The 27,171-nt window shown below is 44.2% G+C and overlaps 1 protein-coding gene across 2 annotated transcripts in view; it reads left to right on the plus strand.

The window, feature by feature from the left end:
- The window catches only part of LOC122797152, a 457,322-nt gene that overhangs the window by 322,502 nt on the left and 107,649 nt on the right, over nucleotides 1-27,171 (plus strand). For both annotated transcript variants that reach the window (XM_044065959.1, XM_044065960.1), the window contains exon 6: nucleotides 13,261-13,389. In XM_044065959.1, coding sequence (XP_043921894.1) covers nucleotides 13,261-13,389 — 129 coding nt within the window. The remainder of the gene's footprint in view (nucleotides 1-13,260; nucleotides 13,390-27,171) is intronic.

Raw genomic sequence — 27,171 nt, forward strand, 5'->3', positions numbered from 1 at the left:
TACCTTTTACCCCAATCCTCAAAACAAAGGGGAAAGGCTGCTACATTCCTTAGACATCCATAGACAGCTACGTTACTATTTGGACAGAACAAAGCCTTTCAGAAAATCAGAACAACTTTTTGTGTCCTATGCTGTAGGAGCTGAAGGGAAGCCAATTTCCAAACAGACAATTTCAAAATGGATAGGCCACTGCATACGGTTTTGTTACTCCTTTTATGGCAAACCTGTTCCTACAGGCATCAGATCCCACTCCACAAGGGCCACAGCTACCTCTACAGCCTTACTCAGAGGAGTCCCTACCAAAGATATTTTGGTGGCAGCCACTTGGAGTTCTGTGCATACCTTCACAAAACACTACCACCTGCCTTTATACTCAAAAACTAGAGCAGGCTTTGCCACTGCTGTGTTGCAGGGCATTCTGGCTGCTCCCAGTTCCACCTAGTGCCTACCACCCTGTGCGTAGCTTTGGGATTCTACCCATCTGTGATTACTGCAGCTGTATGCACGATGAACATAGTACAGTTTTGTACCTACCATAAATGTAGATGTTCGAGTGCTAATACAGCTGCAGTACAGGTTTCCCTCCCTCCTTCCCCTCTTGGTAAAGGCCTAGTGGCTAACACCTCCTCATACAACCTGATTGGGTTATCCTTCTATGGTGTATTTGCTTGCAACTACTGATTTTTGATTATATTGCATTGCTTGTCTATATATATATAATTTATGTATTGCCTTCCTTCTGGGGGCACCTGACATCTGGGGCAAGAAAGACTGAAGAAAATGGCGTCGGCTGTGTCTTATATACCCCTGTCGCACTGACGTCAGGAAAGAGAGCGACAACAACCGACGCCGGACCTAGACTTTGGAATTCGGCCGACCGAAGACCCGCCTGACGGCAGAAAACCCATCTGTGATTACTGCAGCTGTATTAGCACTCGAACATCTACATTTATGGTAGGTACAAAACTGTACTTTCCTCCTTCCCAGGTGGGTAAAAGTTTTTATTCAAGGAAGTTTTTAATGCCAAAAGAAAAATCCTTGGAGACCAGTTCTGGATTTTTCATTCCTAAACCTGTTTGTGATAGTGCCCAAGATCAAAATGCTGTTGCTTCACGACTGTTTCTTGTTCTTAACTCATTCAAGTTTTATGACAACACTATATTTCTAAGATATTTTTTATAAGATGCCTATTACCATATCCCTGTTCATTCAGACTTCAGGCGTTTCTTAATGTTTTGTGTATCTGGATCATAGAATCATAGCAGATTACTAGACTGGAATCTAGACTAATACTGTAGAAGTACTAGTCAATACCCAAGGACTGCATTTAGTAATAACTGCCCATGTCCAGGAGGGTTGTCAGCACTATCCCTGGTAAGAATTTATGGTGCCCCATCCAGATTCCTCCTGAACAGTGTCATAGAGGTGCTCTGTTTCACATGAATTGGTAGACTGTTCCAAAGATATGGCAGTTGCTGGGAAATATATCTGACCCTCCAGCAAGTTCTATGCAAGTCGCAGGCCATATTTAAGTCCCTGGAATGGGTAGCCCTAGACCTGTTTGATTTATGTATGTGCAGTAAGTGCATTAGGTTTGGGTCTTGGGTTTCTTTGTAGGCCAGGTATAAGTCTCCCCTAAGAAGTATATATGATACAGAGTATAGTGACAGGGACTTTAGTTGGTCCGTGTCAGGCACATGCTGGAGGCCCTTTATCTTCTTTGTTAGAAACCTCTGAGGTCTGTCTAATTGCTGCAGCTACTTACTACGGTACATACTGAATGGTAAAAGACAGATGACACATTATCAGTTCTCCACCTTACCCATTGGACCATCCACTGTACCAGGACTTTGCTTGGGGAACCGTTGAAGAAGGTATAAAAGTGCAAGGAGTGGGACACTAAGGCCAGCATATAAATGCAAAAAGATCCTTGTCCTGATTAAGGTACTCAACTGTTGGAATCATCTTTGTTTCCTTGGGAACTCTTTAAGTTGTTGTAGACAATAACACAGTCATGTGATACATCAACAAGCACAGGGTAACAAGGTCATTTTCCCTTTTCAGGTTAGCCATGTTAGCTTGGGATATAGCTTTACATCACAGTTTCACTCCCGAGGCCTTGTACATTCTGTCAAACAAAACTATGTGGCAAACCAGCTGAGCAGGAACAAGGGCAGACCCTCGCAAATGGAAGATATATCAGGTGGTCTTCAAAGATTTGATCCATCCGTGGGAATTCCACAAGTAGACCTACTTGCTTCCTCTCTCAACAGTCAGTTGGCAAAGTTCTGCTGTAGGACTCTATACAAGAAGGCCTGGAAGATAGATGCTTTTTCTTTTCCTTGCACAGGAATGTTCCTGTATACTTTTCCACATTTTCCATTGATATCCAGGATATATCTGAAGATTCAGAGAGAATACCCCAAGATCATTATGGTGATTCCCTTCTCACCCAGGCAACAGGGATTCTCCCTTTTTTGGAAATAGCAAGGGGCAGTTACCACAAGCTTCCTCACAGAATGGATCTGCTCACAAAATATTAAGGATGTCTGATACACCCTGAGCCCAGTTAACTTCGGCTGCTGCGTTGATGAAGGGGTCTTACTTCCCTTTAGGCACCCGTTTGCTGAGGATGTGCAGCAGGTGCTACTGGTGACAATAAAGCCTGCTATTAGCAAATCATGAATTAACAAAGGGAAAAGGCTTTATAGCTGATGCCAACAACATAAACAGTATCTATTCCAGGCTAGTTGTTCTCTTTTTTTCACAATATTTGTTTGAGTTACTATCTTGTGGCCTTTGTTACTCCATCAGCATTCATTCATCAGCCATTTCAGCATCTCTGCCTATAGATCCCCCTCTTTCAATGCATTCTTATACCAAAATGCTTCTGAAAGGGGTTTTACATAAGAGGCCTCCAAGAAAACCAGTGGCCCACCTTTGGGGTCTTAATTTTGTGTTAGAGAAGCTAACACTTGTTCCATTTGAACCAGCTAACATGTCTGACTTGAGGTTCTTAAGATGGAAAACGGTTTTACTGATTGCTCTGACCTCTGAAAGAAAGATATATGAGTTGCAAGCTCTTGCAGTGAGTTAAACCTATCTAATTGTTTATAGGGACAGGGCATCTTTGAGAAAGTGCAGTTGTGTAAAGTCTTGCCATAGCAGTAGATGTTCTTCTATTCATTGTTGTAGCAGTCTTTACTATAGGGGGTCTCCTGCCCAGGGCAGCCCTACTTTGGGCCAGTGTACTAAAGCCTTATGATCTTGTATGTGCTATATATCACACATATGCTACACACCCATTACATAAGACGGTTTACTATCAGATGTTCGAAGTGAACTCCGTCGACTGCACTTTTGCCGAACACGGAAGTTCAGAACGGTAATATCGAACACCAAAAGCCAACCTAGAAATGGGTTTTAACATGGGTCGAGATAGGGGAGAGGTTTGTAGTTCGGCAATAACACTGATCACCTATCTTGACCCATGTTAAAACCGTTCCTAGGTTGGCTTTTGGTGTTCGATATTACCGTTTTCGAACTTCTGTGTTCGGCAAAAGTGCAGTCGATGGAGTTCGCTTCGAATATCTGATAGTAAACCCATAAGACATACAAGTGATGTACAGCCGCAGTTACCAGAACTGAATTCCCCCAGTAAAGAACAGTCTCCATAGGACAAAGGAATTCATGCACATCCAGAAGGAGAAAATGCAGAAAAAAAGGGGAGACCATCAGTCAGAAGGGAATCCAAAACAAAAAACAGAACAAACAAGAGGGGGTAGGATGGAGGAAGTGAATACTCAATTCTGAAGAGAAGGACATCTACTGTTACAGTACGATTTTACACAAATGTACTGTTTCCTTCTATATCACTGCTGCAGTATTCTTTACTGTAGGGAGAGTAAAAATGCTCAAGAAACAGAATGGGAGCTGGAAGGCTGAGAAGAGCCCTCAACAATCCCATATAAATGGTTCTAGCAAAACCGGCTTTGGCCCTAGAAACCATATCCAACTTATGCTTAATAAAGGTATGCACTGAAGACCAGGTAGCAGCTTCAAGGACTGAACTGGTGTCCAACCCATTGAGGAAAGCACCAGAAGAGGCAACAGCCCTAGTGGAATGAGCTCTGATGAAAAGAATAACAAAACAAAATGGTGTTAGATATCAGGGAGGAGATGGTTTGCTTAGAAACAGCCAAATGCAATGTCCTGGCAGAAAAGAGAAAAATAGCTGGTCAGACTTACGAATGGCCTTAGTTTTATCCAAATAGTACCTGAGCTGTCTATGCAAAACCAGGGTATGCGAGATCATCTCACTAGCAGACTGAGGAGAAGGGAAAAAGCAGGGGAGTTGTACCAACTGATTCAAGGCTAACTCATTTAGTACTTTGGGCATAAAAGAAGAATTAGTATGAAGGGGCACCCTGTCCTTGTGAAAAAAAAAACAAAAAGAAGAACGGCCATAAAGGTCTGGAGCTCCAATACCCTCAGAGCAGAAGTAAGAGCCAACAACAAAACAGTCTTCCAGGTACCATGTTGCAAAGAGCAGAATCTGCAGGCTGAAAAGAAGCCTGAGTCAATCTAACCAAAACAAAATTAAGGTGTCAAGGAGGAGGAATAGGTTTCCTTGAAGGCCTAAGATGCGGGATGCCTTTAAGAAATTGTTTGACCTCAAAATGAGAAGTCAAGGGAGGATTCAAGGGCAGGCAAATGGAAATGGCTGACAAATACGCCTTCACAGAAGATTACACCTAGCCATACTGGAGCAATTCACACAAATAATAAAGAACAAAAAGACCCTCACTAAAAAAGGATCCAGTTACGAGCATGGCACCAGACAAAAAATCCTTTCCATTTGGAGTTACATGATTTTCTGGTTGAGGGTGTCTTTGCCTCCAGTAAAGCCCTGAGCACATCCTCAGAAAAGTGGTGGCTGAAAGGGATCAAACCCCTATCACCCACAGTGCCAGTTGAAGAGTGGGCAAGTGAGGATGGTTGATCTTATCCTGTGTGATGAGATCAAAATGGTAAGGTAACTGCTCCTGGCCAGATACATTAAGGGGAGGAACCAGTTCGGTCTTGGTCAAAAGGTTTTTGGGAAGTCCAGCTGAGTCTTCTGCAGGACTCTTGAAAGTAGAGGAAAAGGAGGGAAATCCTAAAGAAACATCCCCTTCCTAGGAAAAGAAAGGGCATCCATCTTCCACACCAGGAGGCATCCATCTTCCACACCAGGAGGCATCCATCTTCCACACCAGCAGGCATCCATCTTCCACACCAGGAGGCATCCATCTTCCACACCAGGAGGCATCCATCTTCCACACCAGGAGGCATCCGTCTTCCACACCAGGAGGCATCCGTCTTCCACTCCAGGAGGCATCCGTCTTCCACACCAACAGGCATCCATTTTCCACACCAGGAGGCATCCATCTTCCACACCAGGAGGCATGGCAATCTGGAACAGAAGAGAGGGAACTGCCTGTTCAGAGGGGAGGCAAAAAGATCTACTTGAGGAATACCCACTGATTGGCAGTGTCTAGAAACATGTCTCTGTGAAGCATCCATTCGTGAGCCTGTGTTTTGGACCTGCTGAGAGTGTCTAACACTAGATTGTGCTCTGAAGGAATGTATACTGCCTGACGAGTTAACTCCTAACTGAGAGTCACCTCCCAAGCCTGAAGAGCCTTCCTGCAGTGGAGGTAAGATTTTGTGCCTCCCTGCTTGTTGACATACCACATCACTGTAGTGTTGTCTGTGTATACCTTCAAGGAGTCGGGAGAGAACATGGGTTGAAAAGCTTGAATGGCCAAAATCATCTCTTTGATGTTGATATGGTCTGACTTCTGGAACCGTTTCTTTTTGTTATTGGTATTTTTTCACTTCCCGTCCCATATTGGTGTTATTAGTTTCTGAGGAGGGTCCAAGAACCTGAACTTTCAGGCGACCACATGAAGCCCCCACCCCATGTCTAAGGCATTGGTGAATAGTTCTTGAGAAGGCACTAGAGGCTAAAAGAGCAGGCCTGGGTTGAGAACAGACTGTTGAATCCACCACTCAAATTCCTTCTTTAGACAAGGAAAAAAAGGTATCGTGGCAATGCTGCAGCCAGACTGACATAGGAGGTACCATTGAATCTTCTGCAGTTGCAGTTTGGCAAGAGGCAGCATTGGAATAGAAGAAACCATGAATCCCAGGGCCTTCTTAAAACTTATCTTAGAAATGTTTCAGAAACTTGGTAAATAAATATGTCAAGGTCTTTAAAATAGCACTTCATAATGGAAAACACACCTCCTTCTTTGTACACTACTTTTTCTTATCTCTATTGCTTTTAACACATCATTACTTATATTAACTAGCACAATGTCCTCTGGGTGTTAATCAAAAATATAAATTCCCGTTCATCTATTTTATCTTTTCTTTTTGTAGACAATTCTCTATTAACTTCACTATCTACAAGTCAATATTGTATCTTATTAAATCTCAAAAATCTATCAGTATTTACACTATAGCATGCATCACGTTCCCTATCTAGTTGTATTACATTATTGTTATACATAGTTTTTTAGTCACAAGTTGACTAACTTTTCATTTATTAAGCTTTGTTTTATTTCCTTTTTGTGAATAAAACTCTGATTATTATTTTATTATCCAATAATGTCAAATAAAAAAAAATACTAAAAAAGAATTCCATGAACTGTAATCCCACTCTTCAGAATCACAAGACTGGGACTGGGAATGCAAACAAATATATCCTAAATCGGATTATCCCTCCTCAGAGGTCCTGCAGTGTTGGAGTACATAAAAGTAGTAGGGAGTATATGGCAGAGCCCCACACATTGAAGATGAAAGAGTAATGCTGCCCTAAAAAAAAAATTGAATCTGTAACAGCAAGTTTCAGAATTTACTTTTTAATATGAATTGCAATTTATTTTTTCAAAATGTCAGTACGGACAGAATCAGGTCTCATACTTCTGCTAGGGAAGTGTGTATAGGCCTGGAACAACTAGTAATGGCTCAAGAAAAGCCACTGCGAGTATTCTTCATGTTGGAAGATAGTATATAAAACTTCAATGTGAAAGTCTTCTTTTAGAAGTTAGAATTTAAACTGCAGATATTTTGCATTATGTTACCTCTACCTCTTTAATGTAACAGCACTGGGAAACCTGAATGTTACTTTTGTCCCAATACTTCTCTTTGCCAATGTAAGACAGTGATGTTCTTCGTGTTTCACTGTTGCAGTCATCACACTTGGGTTATCTGCCTGCAGGTAGCCCTCAGTCGGCCCGAATACCAGAGTCTTGGGATTTCTGCGTCGGATGCTGTCATCTCTTCCATGATGTCAGGTCATCAGGGGTATAAAACATGCAGCCGACGCCATTACATCAGCTTTTCTTGCCGTGCGGGAGCCTAAAGCAGAAGCAGTTCGCAAGTGCCACTCGGCTGCTACCTGAAATTTTCTTTGTTTGAGTTTCAAACCTGAAGGTTTCTAAAGCTAAGTACCCTACTGGGGATCCTTTTTTCTTGCTCTAACTGATGTCAGAAAAAGTTAAATATTGTCTTGCCTGTGGAAAGCAAATACCTGACAGCGATTTTCATTCTTACTGCGTCACCTGTTTAGGCCCAGACCACGACGTTCCTCGCTGTTGGTTTTGTGCCTTAACGCCTGAACTATTCATCGTCAGGCTGTCTTTGTCACTAAATTCTTTTGCTGTTGTTCTCCTTATTCCGAAATAAAAATGGAAGGATAAAGACAGAGACAGATCGGATAGGCCGGTACTCAATGAGGCGCCTTCGCAGCCCCTGATACCCGCTTCTTCAGATTTGCAGGCCACTGCTGAGACCCATTCGGAGTCTGGTATGTCGCAAGATGCTTCTTCGACTTTGGAAACTGCAGATGTCTCTACCTTGGATGGGTCCAGAGCCGCTGTGCAGGCACCGGCTTCTGAGTGTGTATTCTGCCATTCCGAGAGGGCATGCTTGGCTGAAGGAACAAATCTTGCCAGACCATGTCAAAGCAAAATTACTAGATGCTCCATTAAACCAGGAACGTTTGTTTGGCACAAAAGCAGAAGTAGTTCTTAAGAGGAGACAGCTAAATCTGTGCAAACTGTTACAGATTTCCTACAGATACAGCCACCTAGATTCAGTAGGCATTGGCCTTCTGAAAAAACTGGTCCTTCCATTTCCTCCCAGGCCTTCTCAGTCCAAACCCACGGGCAACAGACCACCAAGACTACAGTCTCAGGGTATGGAGAGATCTAAGCAGTGGAGTGCTCCCACCCCAGAAACAGGGAGTGGTAAGCCCCACCCCCTTATGGAACACGTTCACAATGACTTGTCCATCATCCTTGTCAGCCATGCCCTAGCATTGCACCCCCAGGAGGAAAACTCGTCCTGCATGCAAAAAACTGGATGTCCATTACCCAGGACAGATGGGTCCTAAACATTGTTTCCCAGGGATACAGATTCTACTTCCACTCACTGCCAACCCCAAGTGGGTTGCCAGACCTTCCTCCAAACCAGTGGGCAGAGGCTCAAAAGCAAATATTTTCTCTTCTCAGTATCAGGGCTATTCAACCTGTTCCAATAGAGCAAAGGGGACAGGGTTTCTACTCTAAACTGTTCCTGGTGCCCAGAAATGAGAGTTCATGGCAACCTATCCTGGATCTGTCCATTCTCGACACCTCCCTGGTGGTCCCAAAATTCAAAATGCTTACACTACGACAGCTGCTTCCTATGCTAGCCAAGGACTCCTGGCTAGTCACCCTATACTTAAAAGAAGCTTATCTGCACATCCCCATAAGGGAATCTTGTAGGAAATATCTACGTTTCAGGGCAGGCTCTTTGCACTATCACTTCTCTGCACTTCACTTTGGCTTATCTACTGCACCCAGGGTATTTACAAAGTGCCTGGCTCCAGCCATTGCATACTGCAGGCAGAGAAATATTCAAATTTACCCATAAATGGACGATTGCCTGATTCAGGTTAACAGTCAGGAATTGCTACTTCAGCACCTGGCATTTGTAAAGAGACTTCTAACTTCTCTGGGGTACACCATCAATGAAAAGAAATCACATCTGGTGCCCAGCCTAAAGATTGTAGTCCTGGGAGCAAGCTTGAACACACCTTCCCAGATGGCATTCCTCACTCCAAAAAAGCAGGTTCATTTGACAAACTACTTCAAACTAATGGCCACCAAAACCCAGCTATCTGCAAGAAAAATACTGCAAGCCTAGGATTCATGGCCTCATGCATCCTACTAATTACATATGCAAGACTGCATATGAGGAAACTTCAATGGTACTTAAAAAGTCTCTGATGTCGACATTTCTTAGGACTTGGAAACACTGATTCCTATCAGTCCTTGTCTAAAGGCAGAGTTCCTTTTGTTGGGCAGAGGTTTGCAACCACAACAAGGGACTTCCTTTCACTCAACCCCTCGCCGCCCCAAACCCTGACAACAGACGCATCAGACTATGCATGGGGGGCTCACATGGCAGGTAAATGCATTCAAGGCAAATGAAGGCCAGGACAAATTCACCTGCATATCTATCAAAAAGAAATGTTAGCTGTACAGAATGCTCTGACCGCCTTCAATTACCTTATCCTTCCAGGACAACTCTTGATAAAGACAGACAAAACCACAGTTATGTGCTACATAAACTAGCAGGGGGGAACTCATTCCTACCCACTCTGCAGGTTAGCCATGGCCCTGTGGAACACAGCCTTGAGCAACCAAGTGCACCTGCAAGCTCAGTTCCTGCCAGGCAAACAAAATTCACTGGCAGATGACTTAAGCAGGAATCTACTGGACCCACATGAGTGGAAATTGGAACCCAACTCATACAAGCTTCTAATCTACAGGTGGGGGACACCAGAGGTGGATCTCGTTGCCTCCCCCCAAAACCATCAATTCAGCAGATTTTGCACCAGACATCATCACAGCCAAGCATGGTGAGTGGATGCCCTATCCTTTACATGGGAAAACCTCTCAATTTTTGCCTTTTCCCCCTCTGCCCCTCCTCTCAAACATACTACTCGAGATCAAGCAGGACAGACCAAGGACAATCCTTATTGCACCAGACTGGCCACGCCAGCACTGGTACCCACTACTACGCAGTCTGACAGCAGTGCCACCCTGGCACCTACATCAGACCCCCTCCCTGTTGTCCCAGCAGGAGGGACAGATTTTGCATCCTCAGCTGCAAACCCTGAACCTTGCAGCCTGGCTTATTCCTTTTACATGCCACCAGCAACCCTCAGCAAACAGGTGCTGGATGTCATCCTTCAGACCAGGAGGCCTAGTACTAGGAAATCCTATTCAGAAAAGTGGAAAAGATACTGTTCTTGGAGCCAGTCTCTAGGAAAGGACACAGCCGTGCCCTCCTTACCTCAAATCCTAGATTTCCTAGCAGAGCTGTCCACAAGCGTTTATATCACGTTATCGAAAAAACCTAAAATATCTAAACCACATACTATCGAACATTCAGAACAGTGAATTTTTTCCTTGGGAAAAAATTTGCTATTCACACACACACAACACAAGCACACCTAAAAAACATCAATACACACACATACACTTATAATCCTACAACTAACCGTACACTAAACTATACATACACTACAATCTATCCACTTACCTTAACCAAAACCCTAACCCTAAGGTCCGTCACTATCGCACACTCACCTAACCCGCACCCTAACCCTAACTCACTTAACCCGCCCCTAAACCTAATTCACCTAACCCGCGCCCTTACCCTAACTCACCTAACCCACGCCCTAATCCTAACAACCACACAATTGCACACTTACCTGAACCTGACCCGTAAATCTCCACCACAGCGCTGAAAATACCGAAGCCACAGAACCGGCCAACCAAATTCTTTCCCTAGGAAAGAATTCGGTGTTCTGCAGCTTCGCTATTTTTAGCTTTCGATTAAAACAGGCCGATCGATATTAGAACATTCGAAGTTTTAAAACTTCGATGTTCTGATATAGACCTGTCTACAAAGGCCTATCCTTCTCATCAATTAAGATTCTTGCCTCGGCCATCTCAACTCATTACAGTACTGAGCCATCCCTCTTTTCTCACCCTCTGATCAAACTGTTCCTGAGAGGAACTTACAATTTAAGACACCCGAGGAAAGCCCCCACCTCTGCCTGTGACCTTAACTTTGTACTAGAGAAGCTCACGCTTCTCCCTTTTTGAATCTGCTGCTATAGCAGAGTTAAAATTCCTCTCATGGAAAACAGCCTTACTTCTAGCCGTCTCATCAGCAAGAAGAGTGAGTTACAGGCACTAATGGCGGTGGAACCCCATGCTGACAGGGTCTCCCTCCGGGCTAACACATCATTTATGCCCAAGGTGGTATCCAGTGTGGCTTTAAACCAATCCATCCATTTACCAACCTTTTTCCCTAATCCTCAGAATAAAGGGGAGAGGATCCTGCACTCCTGGGACGTACACAGACAGCTCAGGTTCTGCCTTGACAGGACTAAGTCTTTCAGCAAATCCAACCAGCTGCTAGTCAGCTTTGCTACAGGGGCAGAGGGCAAGGCCATTTCAAAGCAAACCGTTTCCAAATGGATAGCACACTGCATCCATTTCTGCTACAAACACCATGGAAAACCTACCCCACAGGGAATCAGAACTCATTCCACTAGGGCTACCTCAACTTCTACAGCATTTCTCAGGGGAGTTCCTACCAGAGACATCCTGGAAGCTGCAACCTGGAGTTCTGTACACACCTTCACCTAGCATTACCACTTACCTGTCTTTTCTAAATCCAGAGCTGGATTTGCCACAGCAGTCTTACAAGGCCTGCTAGCCAGCCCTACTACTTCTTGACTGCCTCCACCCTTACTCAGCTTTGGGAATCAACCCAAGTGTGATAACTGCAACAATGAAACACGAAGAACATAGTACAGTTGTATGCACTTAAATGCAGATGTTCGAGGGTATTCACTGTTGCAGTCCTGGTTACCCTCCCTTCAGCCCCCTGACTTCTCTAGACTTTCTAACTATCCTTTTTATGGCCATCTCTTATGGCTGGAGGTGTTCCACACCATGTAATTCTTCCTATTTTGGCGGCTCCTCAAATCTAGGGCAAGAAAAACTGATGTAATGGCATCGGCTGCATGTTTTATACCCCTGATGTCATGGAAGAGGTGACAGCATCTCATGCAGAAATCCCAAGACTCTATTATTAAGGCCGACTGAGGGCTGCCTGCAGGCAGATAACCCAAGTGTGATGACTGCAACAGTGAATACACTCGAACATCTACATTTATGGTAAGTGTACACAACTATACTTTTTTACTGTGAACATGAGTTACTTGGGCATCTGAGTCCATACTCAACTTCAGAGCTTCTTTAATGCAAGCCTTTTTATAATGCCCACAGAAACAACAACTTCTCTTTGTATCCATGCATATTGTTTAATAGTGCAAGTCCAGTTTCAATACCTGCAACTGCTAGCTGTCAGTTCTCAATGTCGTATTTGTTTTATGAGTAATACTGTAAATAACCCTCCAACAACCCCAAGTTCCAGGGGATTATTTCTTGCCCAACGCCTTATTCTTTCCCTGAAATGGTGAAGGTTGTATTATAGATTGAGAAGGCTGCCACAGTGCATTGCTCAGGATGCCCTATCCATTAATTTTTCTTTCACAGATTTCTGCATTTGGCTGTGTGACACATAACTAACAGAGAATTTGCTGTGTCAGTGTTACAGGAAGTATGGGTGTACGTCTATGCATCTGCCATGCTGCAGACGTTTGTCCATCTGCAGTTGCCTAACTTATATTGGTCCTCATAGACTACAGTGTGGTGTGTTAAGCATTGTAAAAACCCAAAGCTATCCCCTGATAAAGGTGAACTGGCCATCAGGTACTCATGTCTCTTCTATCCATGGCTACCCATCACCATGAATGCTAATCAAACCCATGTTTTGCAAGCAGAACCTTCCTGTGCCTGTGTGTCTGTTTCTCTTTTTCTGCATCATCTTCCTGGCATTGTGAAAAGCAGTTAGCAGTGTAAAAACCCAAAGCTATACTCTGTTAAAGGAGAACTAGCCATCAGGTACTCTTGTCTCTTCCATCCATCATCATGAATGCTAAACAAAGCCAGGTTTTGCAAACAGAGCCTCCCTGTGCCTGTCTGTCTGTTTCTGTTCTTCTGCATCATCTTGCTGACATTGTAAAAATCAGTTTCCTTAAAATCATTGTGCCACTTTCTCTTCTGTTTCTTCTTTTGACAGCAATGGACGTCCAGGCTACAGAAAACCACAAGACCTCAGTTGTGAAGGAGGAAGATGTCACAGAATTTCACTCAGAAAGTGGACATCAGACATTGAAGCAGCAGTTTCCTGAACAAAGCGCAGCCAACAGTAAGAAGTTTTGTAAATGTTTTCAGGGCATTAAGTGCTGAAATGTCCTTGACTGTTTAAAAAGTGAACTTGAGTCTGTCTTCAGATAGGTGCACCTCATATGGTAGTGAAGACTGCAGTTCTCCTAAGGTACAGCTTAACATTTGTTATACGGTGTGCAAGTCACCAAATGCAAGATCATTTCCTGGAGTTGAAACACTGGTATTAGCTGTTCAGATGGAGAAGTTACAGTATTTCTAAAAATGGTTTCTGGTGGGTCATAAAATGAAGGTAGGGGAGAAATGAGATTTAAGAATGATGATTTTGTAAAATTGTTTGTTTAATCTGTTTTAAGTTATTTTTTATGGATCTTTGTAACAAAGTCAGTCAGAGAGTGCTCACTTCTCCACATTTGCCAAATAATTTGCCTTTTATTTCATGTAACTGCTTTAAAGTTGTACTGATGCTTTGCAGCCTTCTGACTGCTTATAGGTAGTGTACTTGTCTTCTGTTTCCTTGTGTTCCTGTGTTTATTAGCCTTTGACAGCAGTAGTAATCTTTCTTTACCATGTGCTAATGTAATGAAGAGATACAGTGGTGATGTGGTGACCCTAAGTAGGACAGATAGGGAAGCTTATCTGCCTGCTACCAAAATGATGATGTTCATCATGCTATGCTGCTGCAGTCATCACACTTGGGTTATCCTGCCGTCAGGCAGTCCCGCATTCAGCCCGCATTCCAAAGCCATGGTCCGGCGTTGGTTGTCATCACTTCTTCCCTGACGTCAGAGCGGCAGGGGTATAAAAGAGGCAGCCAACGCCATTTTCTTCAGTCTTTCTTGCCTTGTGGTGCCCGAAGCAGAAGCAGTTCGTAAGTGCCGGTCAGCCAGCTCCTGAGATTTTCGAATAGAATTTCAGCAAAAAGTCTTCTATAAAGCTACGTACCCCGTTGGGGAAGCTTTTCTTGCCTCAGACTGATGCCAGACAAAGTTAATAATTGTATTTCTTGTGGGAAGCAAATACCTCATAAGGATTTTCATTCTTATTGTATTCCTTGCCTAGGCCCAGACCACGACGTTTCTGGTTGTCGGTTTTGCGCTAGGTTCAATAAACGCACTATTAAGCATCAGTCTGATACTGCCCGACATTATTTTGGCTGAAAATTCAACTACATTATGTCTTCGGAACCTCCGACTACCTCTATTTTTTAAAAAAAACGCAAGGACAAAGACCGGCAGCCTAGACCCAGACCAGATACCGAGGTCTCGGTTAGGCCTGCTGCCGGATCTTCGGTATTCAGTGAGGCGCCTACGCAGCACCTGACTACCGCAGATTTAGAAAATACGACTTCCTCTCAGTCAGAATCTACTGGGCCACTGGAGCCAGTTCCTCCTTAACTCACAGACGCCCGCCCTGGTGGCAATCCGGAGACTATGGACAGGCCTTCGGTTTCAGAAGGCGTCTTTAAACCGACGACTCTTTCCGTTAAGTCATACGCTAAGCTTCCAAAGGTTAAGAAACCGGGTCCACAGACTCCCATGCAGGCCCCTATGCCTAAAAAACAGATGCTCAAAATGGCGGAGGACCTGATTACCCTTATCAGAGGTTCCCAGCCCCCTCCTGACAAAAGGCCTAGACTGGAGGAAGATTTATCTCCTTCTGATCAGGAATCCATTTCCTCATCAGACTCTGAGGAACAGGATTACCACTTCCCTCTCTATGAAGACTCAGATGCTGAGGAGCCTATTCCCTCTGTTTCCCCCCCTGAAGACTTCTCTTTTGGGAAAATCCTGCACACCATGAGAGAGCATTTCCACTGGGAAGGTGCACACCATGAGAGAGCATTTCCACTGTGAAGGACAAGATTACTCTGACTCCAAGAAAAGACTCCGTGAGTTTCTTCTTTAACCTCAGCATAGACCCTAGCCATTCCTCCTGTTTTAGACATTCTGGATTATGTCTACACTGAATCCAGTCTAAATCCAGATTCCTTACCTCCAGCACCACCTAAACCAGACAGATACTATTGAGTCCCTGACTCTCACAAGTTTTTATATAAAAGCCCTGCTGCAGACCCAGAAACCATTTCTCAGGGTCCCAAAGGGGTTAAGGCCTCTACTGCTAAGAATCCACTACCTGCGGAAAGAGATTCCAGGGCATTAGAAAAATGGGGGAAAAAAGTGTATACCTCTGCCACTTTGGCCATGAGGGCATTAAACTGCCAATTTCACATGATTAAATACCAGCAGTACTTGCTTACTCAATTAAAACAGAAAATGATCCCTCAAACAGATCAACTAGATTTCAAAGGGATGCAAGATTTGTTGCATGCAGCAGAACAAGTGGGAAAACATACCTTGCAGTGTGGTTTTGATTCTTTGGAGGCCTCATGTAGAGCAGCAGTCACAGGGTCTGTAATACGTAGACATGCTTGGCTAAAAGAGCAGACCTTACCAGAACATGTCAAAGCAAAGTTACTGGATGCTCCACTGCAAAAGGATGCGTTATTTGGTGTCAAAGCAGAGGAAGTCTTAAAGAAGATGGAAGAAAAGGCAAAATCAATGCAAACAGTTAAAGATTTTTTACAGGTACAACCTCCTTGCTTCAGCAGAAACTGGCCATCAAAAAACTGGTCCTTTTCTGCTTCAGACAGACCCCAAAGGGGCAGGTACAGACACCCTAGGGGCAGAGGCCAGGCACAGGGTACCTTCAGGCCTAGACAATGGCAAACAACAACTCAAAGAGGGGGAGACGACAGATGTCAACCCTTCAGAAAACAAACTCAATGACTTTCCTCTTCGCCTGCCAAGCAAAATTGCCCAGGCAGCACCTCTAGGAGGAAAACTGGCTCTTTTCCCACAAAATTGGCACATCATAACAAAGGACAAATGGGTTCTGGATATTATTACCCGAGGCTACAGATTTCATTTTCACACTTTACCACGGATGAGAGGCATGCCAAATCTGCCAACAATCCAATGGGCAGAGGCACAAAAGCAAATTTCAGCACTCATGAACATGAAAGCAATTCAAAAGGTACCTGCAAAAGAGCAAGGTCAAGGATTTTACTCAAGACTGTTTCTAGTACCAAGAAAGGACAAAGCCTGAAACCCATCTTAGACCTTTCAGTTCTAAACACGTACCTGGACATTCCCAAATTCAAAATGCTCACACTACAGCAGCTTCTTCCCATGCTGGGCAAGGAGTCTTGGCTGGTAACGTTGGACCTCCAAGAGGCATACCTGCATGTCCCTATCAGACAAGATTGCAGAAGATACCTCAGATTTTTGGCAGGCACAACGCATTATCAATTCTCTGCATTGCCCTTTGGCTTATCTACTGCACCCAGAGTATTCATGAAATGCCTGGCATCAGTAATTGCATACTGCAGACAGCGAGGAATACAAATTTATCCATATCTGGATGACTGCCTGATTCAAGCGGACAGCAAAGACATTCTACTACAGCATCTGGCATTTGTAACAATGTTGCTAAGTTGCCTAGGGTACACAGTAAACAAAAAGAAGTCAAAACTAATACCCTCACAAGAAATAATTTTCCTGGGTGCCAGCTTGAATACAACGGCCCAGATGGCTTACCTCATAACAGACAAACAAAAACAACTGGCTCAGTACTTCAAAAAGATGGCAACTTCTACCCAGCTCACTGCAAGGAAATTCCTGCAGGCATTGGGGTACATGGCATCCTGCATTCAAATAATTGCATATGCAAGGCTATATATGAGAAAACTACAATGGTACCTAAAAAGTGTATGGTCCCAAAACAGACACAGCCTCGAAGCAACTATAACTCTCATTCCCTGCCTTCAAAAAGAGTTTCTATGGTGGGCTCAAGCATGCCAAGCAAACAAGGGCCTTCCTTTTGTCTTACCCCCACCAAACCAAGCCTTGACAACAGATTCATCAGACTACGCCTGGGGTGCACACATGGCAGGACAATGCATACAGGGCAAATAGTCTGCAAACCAAAGGCAACCACACATCAATCAAAAGGAGATGCTAGCTGTAAAAAATGCACTAACAGCCTTCAAGGACCTTTTGCATCCAGGACAACTTCTAATAAGGACGGACAACACCACAGTTATGTGGTACATAAACAAACAAGGAGGAACGCACTCCTACCCACTATGCAGACAGGCAATGGACTTGTGGAACACTGCATTAACTTACCAAGTACAACTGCAAGCACAATTCCTGCCAGGAAAAGAAAACATTTTGGCAGACAAATTAAGCAGAAATTTGACAGACCCTCACGAGTGGAGACTACACCCACAAGTATTCTCAATGATAACTCAAAGGTGGGGAACACCAGACATAGATCTGTTTGCCTCAACCAACAATTGCCAGCTACAAAAATTTTGCACAAGGACTTACCATCACCTGGCCTGGAAAGTGGATGCCCTATCATTCAGTTGGACAGCATTGTCAGTCTACGCCTTCCCACCTCTGCCTCTACTCATCCATGTATTACTGAAAACCAGATCAGAGAGACCACAGATGATCCTCATTGCCCCGGACTGGCCACATCAACACTGGTACCCACTACTATGAAGCTTGACTCACAGCCCTCCATGGATCTTACCTCAATTCCCTCTGCTGTTAACCCAACAAAACTCTCAGATCCTTCACAGTCAGCTAAGGATCTTAAATCTAGCTGCATGGAAAATACCTTAAATTATCAAACAACACTTCTCTCAAAGGACGTCCAGAATGTCATTTTGGAGGCCAGGAGGCCCAGCACCAGAAAAACTTACTCAGACAAATGGAAAAGATTTTGTGTATGGAGCCAGGCCAAAAGCCTAAATCCTGGCATCCCAAATATTCGGCACATTCTCCAATATCTAACTGAGATGCTACACAAAGGTCTTTCTTTCTCATCCATAAAGATCCATGCTTCAGCCATTTCAGCTCAGTATGATACGGTTCCTCCCATTTTCTCTCATCCTTTGCTAAGGCAGTTTCTCAGAGGGGCAAAAAATATTAGACCCCCCAGAAAACCACCTACTCCAACTTGGGATCTAAATTTTGTTCTGGAAAAGTTAACACTTCCTCCTTTCAAACCAGCCTTTTCAGCAGAGCTTCAATACTTGTCATGGAAGACAGCCCTGCTGCTGGCTATCACCTCAGCATGCAGAGTTTCAGATCTAGAGGCACTTATGGCAGTGGAACCTTTCCTCATTTTCCATCAGGACAGAGTATCTTTATGCACCAACCCTTCCTTCATGCCAAAGGTAGTATCCAATGTGGCTCTCAATCAGACCATACACTTGCCCACCTTTTATCCAAACCCACAGAATAAAGGAGAAAGACTCCTTCACTCTTTGGACATTCACAGACAGTTGCGTTACTATTTGGACAGGACAAAGGCCTTCAGAGAATCTGACCAACTCTTTGTATCCTATGCACCAGGTTCAGAAGAAAAGGCTATTTCAAAACAGACCATCTCCAAATGGATAGCACATTGCATCCGCATTTGCTACTCACACCACGGGAAAGCAGTGCCTGCTAGTATTAGGTCTCACTCCACAAGGGCTACAGCAACCTCAGCAGCCTTCCTCCGAGGAGTCCCAACAAAGGACATTCTAGAGGCAGCTACCTGGAGTTCAGTGCACACCTTCACCAAGCATTACCACCTTCCTCTGTACTCAAAAACCAGAGCTGGGTTTGCCACTGCAGTTCTGCAGGGCATCTTAGCTGCACCTAACCCAGTTTAGCTCCTACCACCCAACCATAGCTTTGGGACTCTACCCAAGTGTGATGACTGCAGCAGCATAGCACAATGAACATAGTACAGTTTTGTACCTACCATAAATGTAGATGTTCGAGTGGTTATGCTGCTGCAGTCCAGGCTACCCTCCCTCCATCCCCTCTACCTAACAAGGCTTTTCTTATACCTCCATGTACTTCAACCTTTGGGATGCATGTCTATAAGGTGTATTTGCTTACAACTAGTACCACTGCTTTGCATTAAAGTATGTTTTGCAAACTTTTTATTTTGCCTTCTTAATTTGGGGCACCTGACATCTGGGGCAAGAAAAATTTAAGAAAATGGCGTCGGCTGCCTCTTTTATACCCCTGCCGCTCTGACGTCAGGGAAGAAGCGATGACAACCGACCAAGGCTTTGGAATTCGGGCCGACTGGCAGGATAACCCAAGTGTGATGACTGCAGCAGCATAACCAGTCAAACATCTACATTTATGGTAGGTACAAAACTGTACTTTCTTCGTGTTTCACTGTTGCAGTCATCACACTTTGGTTATCTGCCTGCAGGTAGCCCTCAGTCGGCCCGAATACTAGAGACTTAGTATTTCTGCATCATTTGCTGTCCCTTCAGGACTGACATCAAGTCGTCAGGGGTATAAAAACAGGCAGCCGACACCATTACAGCAGTCGTTCTTGCCAAGGAGCCAGAAGGAGAAGCAGTTTGCACGAGTTCCGGTCGGCCGGTACCTGAGTTTTTGTTTACAAATTGAATCATCCTGAAGTCTTCTAAAATAAAGTACCCCGTTGGGGATCCTTTTTTCTTGCTCTAACCGATGTCAGAAAAAGTTAACAATTGTCTTGCCTGTGGAAAGCAAATACCACACCGAGATTTTCATTCTTACTGCGTTACCTGTTTAGGCCCAGACCACCACGTACCTCGCTATCGGTTTTGGGGCTTGTTCAACACCAAACCATTTGTCGTCAGGCCCTTGTTGTCGCTAATTACTTTCTTTCTCAGTCTCTGAATTCCGAAATGGCTTCTGTAAGCCATCCAACTATCAATAATCAGAAAAAATGTAAGGATAAAAACAGAGACAGACTGCACAGGTCTAAAGCTGCCGACGACACTTCCGTTAAGCTAGTCACCAGTTCGCCGGTACTCAGTGAGGCGCTTTTGCAGGCCCTGATGCCCACTTTAATGGATTTGCAGGCCTCTACCGAGACCCCTTCGGAGTCCGATATGCCGCAAGACTCTTCTTCAACCATGGAACCTACGGATGTCTCTACCTTGGATGGGTCCAGAGCTGCTGAGCAGGCACCGGCTTCTGAGGACATTCTTCGCACTACTGATATTCAACACAAACCGACGACTTCAGTTCTGACTAAAACTACCGAGTTTCTAAGGCCAAGAGTATGTGCTACGCCTAGAAAACCGATGACCAAAGCACATGCACCTGCTCCCTTGCAACAACATAAAATGCTTAGAATGGTAGAAGACCTTATTATGCTGATTTGGGGAAGTCAGCCTTCCCCTGCCAAAAGAAGAGAAAAAGAGATCAGTCCCCAGCAGCTTCAACAGACCAGGAGTCCGATGACTGTGAGGTTTGTAACTGTGAAGACATGCCCTTATCTGCTTATGAGGATTCAGATGCAGAGGAATCCATTCCCTCTGGCTCTCCTCCAGAGGATTTTTCTTTTGGTAAAACCTTACATGCTTCAAGAGACCATTTCCATTGGGAATGCCAAGACTATCCTCAGTCCAAAAAGAGACTGAGAGAATTTGTAGACTTGCCACAACATAGGCCTTTAGCAATACCCCCAGTCCTAAGTTGTTGATGATGACTTTATGGAATCCGGTCTTACTCCTGATACTTTACCCCCTGCTCCTAGGAAACCAGACAGGTACTACAGAGTACCTGACTCTCATAAATTCCTTTTCAACAATCCTACTGCTGACCCAGAGATCATTTCCCAGGTGCCTAAAGGTATCAAGGCAACTACAGCTAAGAATCCCACCCCTTCGGACAGGGATTCCAGAGCTTTGGACAGATGGGGTAAGAAAGTATATATACTTCTACAACTTTCGCCATTAGGGCCTTGAATTGTCAGTTTCACATGCTGAAGTATCAGCAACATATTATGGAACTTATTAAGCAAAAAATAGCTACCTTTACAGACTGTGCAGAAAATAAAGCATTGCAGGAACTTATGCATTCTGCAAGCCAAGTCAGCAAGCATACATTGCAGTGTGGCGTTGATGCCCTAGAAGCATCTTGCAGGGCAGCATTCACTGATTCTGTACTGAGAAGACATGCTTGACTTAAGGAGCAGACCGTGACAGACCATGTCAAATCAAAGTTATTAGAAGCTCCTTTGAACAAGGACAATCTGTTTGGCACCAAAGTAGAAGAGGTTCTTAAAAAGATGGAAGGAAAAAGCTAAATCTATGCAGACAGTTAAAGAATTCTTACAAGTGCAGCCTCCTAGATTCAGTAGGTATTGCCCCTCGAAACACTGGTCCTTTGCAACCCCCTCCAGGCCATCTCAAATTAGACCCAGGGGAAACAATCCACCCAGGCTACAGTCTCAGGGTATGCAGAGATCTAAGCAATGGAGTGCCCCCACCCCCCCAAAGCAGGGAGTGCTAAGCCACCTCCCTATGGTAAGACCTCAGAATGACTTCTCTACCCCACTCCCCACCTCTGCCCAGCTGCTTGTGCCCCTAGGAGGAAAACTTGCCCTTCATGCAAAAAACTGGATGTCCATCACCAAATACTGATGGGTTAGCAACATTGTATCCCAGGGGTACGAATTCTACTTCCACTCACTGACAACCCCAAAAGGGTTCCCAGACCTTCCTCCAAACCAGTGGGTGTTCCTGTGGAACAGATAGGTGAAGGATTCTATTCCAGACTTTTCCTGGTACCCAGAAAAGAGGGCACTTGGCACCCAGTCCTAGATCTTTCAATTCTCAACACCTTCCTGGTGGTACCAAAATTCAAAATGCTCACCCTGCAGCAGCTTCTACCTATGCTAGCCAAAGATGCCTGGTTAGTCACCCTAGACTTAAAAGAAGCCTATCTGCACATCTCTATAAGGGAGTCATGCAGGAAATATCTTCGCTTCATGCCAGGATCTGTGCATTATCAGTTCTCTGCACTTCCTTTTGTCTTATCCACCACTCCCAGAGTATTCACAAAATGCCTGGCTCCAGGCATTGCTTACTGCAGACAGAGAAATATTCAAATTTACCCGTATTTGGACGACTGCCTGATTCAGGAAGACAGTCAGAAAATGCTGTTGCAGCACCTGACATTTGTAAAAAAACTTCTAACCTCCCTGGGGTACACCATCAACGAAAAGAAATAAAAACTAGTCCTCAGTCAAAAGATTGTATTCCTGGGAGCAAGCTTGGACACAGCATCCCAGATGGCATTCCTCACTCCAGAAAAACAAGCCTGTCTGACAGACTATTTTACTTAAATGGCCACCAGAACCCAGCTATCCGCAAGGATAATCCTGCAGGCCCTAGGGTTCATGGCTTCTTGCATCCTACTAATTCCGTATGCCAGGCTGCATATGAGGAAACTTCAATGATATTTAAAAGTCTTTGGTGCCAACATTCTCAGGACCTGGAAACAGTCATTCCTATCATACCCTGTCTAAGGACAGAGTTTCTTTGGTGGGCAGCAGCTTGCACCCACAGCAAGGGACTGCCCTTTATTCAACCCCATGCTGCCCAGACCCTAACCACAGATGCATCAGACTATGCCTGGTGGGCACACATGGGCGCAAGTGCATTCAGGGCCACTGGAGCCTAAGTCAATTTCATCTGCACATCAACCAGAAAGATATGCTAGCTGTGAAGCATGCTCTGACAGCTTTCAGGTCTCTACTCTCACCAGGACACCTGCTAATAAAAACAGACAATACCACAATTATGTGGTACATCAACAAGCTGGGGGGAACCCACTCTTACCCACTCTGCAGGCTAGCCTTGGCCCTGTGGAACATGGCCTTGGACATGCAGGTCCATCAGCAAGCTCAAATCCTGCCAGGCAAACAAAACTCGCTGGCAGATGACTTAAGCAGAAGTCTCTTAGACCCACATGAGTGGCAATTAGAGCCCAGCACCTTTAATCTTCTGAGTCAGAAGTGGGGGACTGCAGAGGTGGATCTCTTTGCCTCCCCCTGCAATCACCAGCTCAGCAAATTCTGTACCAGGACACCTCACAGCAGGGCCTGGAAAGTGGATGCCCTATCCTTCCAGTGGGTAAACCTCTCAATTTATGCATTCCCCCCACTGCCTCTTTTTTTATTTATTTTTTATTTATTTAACATTTGTTGACTGGGAATGTCAGAGCCTGTTTTCAGAGAAATGCTCCAGATGCATGTCTTTGGAATGTGGGAGGACACAGGGAGAACATGCAAACTCCACACAGAAGGCACCCCAGCCGAGAATCGAACCAGAGAACCTCTTGCTGTGAGGTGACAATGTTAACCACTGCACCACTGTGCTCTTCTTTCAAGAATATTACTCAAGATAAGATATGACAGACCAAGGGCAATCCTGACTGCCCCAGGCTGGCCATGCCAGCACTGGTACCCACTACTGCGCATCCTGTCACTGGTGCCACCCTGGCACCTACCCCAGATCCCAACCCTCCTCACTCAGCAGGGGGGCAGATCTTGCATCCGCAACTGCAAACCCTGAATCTTGCAGCCTGGCTTATTCCTTGAATTCTCCCCCAGTGACCAGCCTAAGCAAACAAGTGCTGGACATCATCCTTGAAGCCAGAAGACCCAGTACAAGGAAATCCTATGCTGATAAGTGGAAAAGGTATTGTTCCTGGATTCAGTCTAAAGGAGTGGACACAGCACTGCCCTCCTTACCTCTAATCCTGGATTACCTAGCAGATCTGCTCCACAGAGGCCTATCCTTCTCCTCGATTAAGATCCATGTCTCTGCCATCTCGGCTCATTACAACATTGAGCCACCTCTATTCTCTCACCATCTCATCAAACAGTTCCTGAGAGGGGCAAACAACTTACGGACACCAAGGAGAGCACCGACCCTGCTTGGGACCTTAACTTTGTACTGGAAAAACTCACGCTCCCCCCTTTGAGCCTGCAGCATCAGCATAGTTAAATTTCCTCTCTTGGAAAACAGCCTTGCTTCTGGCCATCACTTCAGCTAGAAGAGTGTCTGAGTTACAAGCACTTATGGCTGTGGAACCCTTCATCATTTTTCATGCTGACAGAGTCTCCCTCAGGACTAACCCTTCCTTTATGCCTAAAGTGGTGTCCAGTGTGGCTCTCAATCAATCTATCCATTTGCCAACCTTCTTCCCTAATCCTCAAAATAAAAGGGAAAGGATCCTGCACTCCTTGGATGTGCACAGACAGCTCAGATTCTACCTTGATAGGACTAAGCCCTTCAATAAATCTGACCAGTTACTAGTCAGTTTTGCACCGGGGCAGAGGGCAAGGCCATTTCAAAACAAACAGTTTCCAAATGGATAGCACACTTTATCCATTTCTGCTACAAACACGATGGGAAACCAACCGCTCAGGGGGTCAGAACACATTCCACTAGGGCAGGATTTGCAACAGCAGTCCTGCAGGGCATACTAGCCAGCCCCAACTCTTCTTGACTGCCTCCACCCTTTCTTCAGCTTTGGGAATCGACCCAAGTGTGATGACTGCAACAGTGAAACACAAAGAACATAGTAGAGTTGTATACACTTACTGTAAATGTAGATGTTTGAGTGTATTCACTGTTGCAATCCTGGTTTCCCACCCTCCAACCCCCTTGTCTCTCTGTCTGTCTCTCCTCTCTATGTATATTACCCCTTACAGGGCTATTGGTATTTACTTTTTACTGGTGGTATTTTTCCCACCATAACTTAGCTCCTTATTTGGGGGGCTCCTGACATTTGGGGCAAGAAAAACTGATGTAATGGCTTTGGCTGCCTGTTTTTATACCCCTGACAACCTGACGTCAGTTCTGAAGTGACAGAAACTGACACAGAAATACTAAGTCTCTGGTATTCAGGCCGACTGAGAGCTACCTGCAGGCAGATAACCCAAGTGTGATGACTGCAACAGTGAATACACTCGCACATCTACATTTATGGTAAGTGTACACAACTGTACTTTGCATGATGTGGGGAGGGAGGGAGGGTATGAACAAAATCTTACAAAGCTGGGTTTTGTACTCAAAAGATAAGGGAAGTGGTTTTGATGCTAAGTTGTTTTGGAGCAAGTGGAAAGGATGTAATGGTGGAGATTTGGTAGATGGTGGTAAAAAAGAAAACATGGATGGTACCTGGAAGGCGTAAATCTCTAAAAGCCTTAAGGCAATGTTGCTCTACAGAGAAGGTGGTGGACAATGTTTTGCCTTTCACAGTGGTGTAATGTAAGTTATTAGATGAGCACAATGTGGCTTTCAAAAAAAGCCCTGAATGGGGGAGGCAGATATGCAGGAACTATTTGGTACTCTGTCATGGATCATCCGCTGACTCTTTTGTATCTTCATGTTTTCACTCAGTACTGAATGCTGCGTACGTCTTCCAGATGTCAGATTTTCAGTAACAAGTAATGCAAACAGTCGTGTTATAGTTTTTGAATAACTAATACGCTTCATAAGAGGTACCTTCCTTATAACCATCAGGTGCCTTGTATATCTACATCATTTGGTAAGTGTGCTCCAAGTACTCCTATTAGCAGTCAGCCCCAGGTATTCTGTCATAACTTGGATGTTGTGTTGTTTTGTGGCCAATTATCTTTTGTCCTTATTTGGTTAGGGTATCATTATAAAAATGTAGCATGGAACACTGAGGACATTGTTACTTATTCTTCTACACTACCTTATAACATTGTAACATGGAACATTGAGGACATTGTTACATATTCTTCTACACTACCTTATAACATTGTAGCATGGAACATTGAGGACAATGTCACAATGTTACTTATTCTTCTACACTACCTTATAACATTGTAACATGGAACATTGAGGACAATGTTTTTATTTATTTATTTTATTTTATTTTACATTTGTTAATTTGTCTGACTGAGCCGAAAAGGCCCTTTTTCAGCAGAGGCCCAGGGAGAAAAGCTCCACAAAGAAAAGTTAGACACATTTAGTTATTTAGACATGATCAGTATACACACAAATTACAGGAGACATGTTTTTACAGTGGTATGCGGCACATAAACAGTTACAGTGGAGAGAACAAACAAAAAATATTAATTTTAAAAATAAAGGTAATTAATAGATTTGTGGTATACAGCTGAAATTTGGAACATAGGTAGAATACGTACATAGTACACAGGTACAGTACATACATTGTAGATTAGCCAGTGTTTGTGAGTAAGATGGAAAACTATTATCAAGTGCTCTAGATTTTGTATGTATGTGTCATCCGCATTCACTATCCTGGGGAGCAATCATGGCACTGCTAACTTTCCTTGAGATGTTGCCTGATGAGGTTTTTAAAGGAGTCTTTGGATGAACTGTTTTGAATGCTTGTAGGGACAGAGTTCCATTTTTTAGCCACCGAACTACTATATAGTGCATCTCCAAAGCTATTGTAGCTGTTGGTGACTTCTAGTAGTAGTTTGCTTGATGATCTAAGAGGCCTTTTGGCTGAGTGATGTTGTACTAGGTTTTTGAGGGCAGGACACTTATTGGAGAGGTAATAGATAGAATGACAGAGGCAGAGCTGATTGTAGGTTAGGAGGTTGGGCAGTTCAAGCCAGTGGAGCTGTCTCAAAGCAGTACAGTGATGAGTTCTATATGAGCAATTTGCAGCAAAGTGGGCAATTCTGTTATAGCAGGCTTCCATTTTGCTTAAATGGTTTGATACGGTAGAGCGACCCCAGTTTGGCATATACTTTTTTAATAGTTAAGTTGAGATGACTATCAAATTTTAGGTGGGAGTCTATGGTTATTCCCAATAGCTTAGCCTGTGCCACTGGAGCAATTGGAGTAGCATTAGTGGAGTAGATAGTGAATTGACTGTTAGTGTTTTTGTTAGAACTGGTTATAATCATAAGCTGAGTTTTCTTTGGATTG

The sequence above is a fragment of the Protopterus annectens genome, chromosome 3.part0 (genome assembly GCF_019279795.1).
Source record: "Protopterus annectens isolate FY-2018-M chromosome 3.part0, PAN1.0, whole genome shotgun sequence".
NCBI classification, from domain to species: domain Eukaryota; kingdom Metazoa; phylum Chordata; order Ceratodontiformes; family Protopteridae; genus Protopterus; species Protopterus annectens.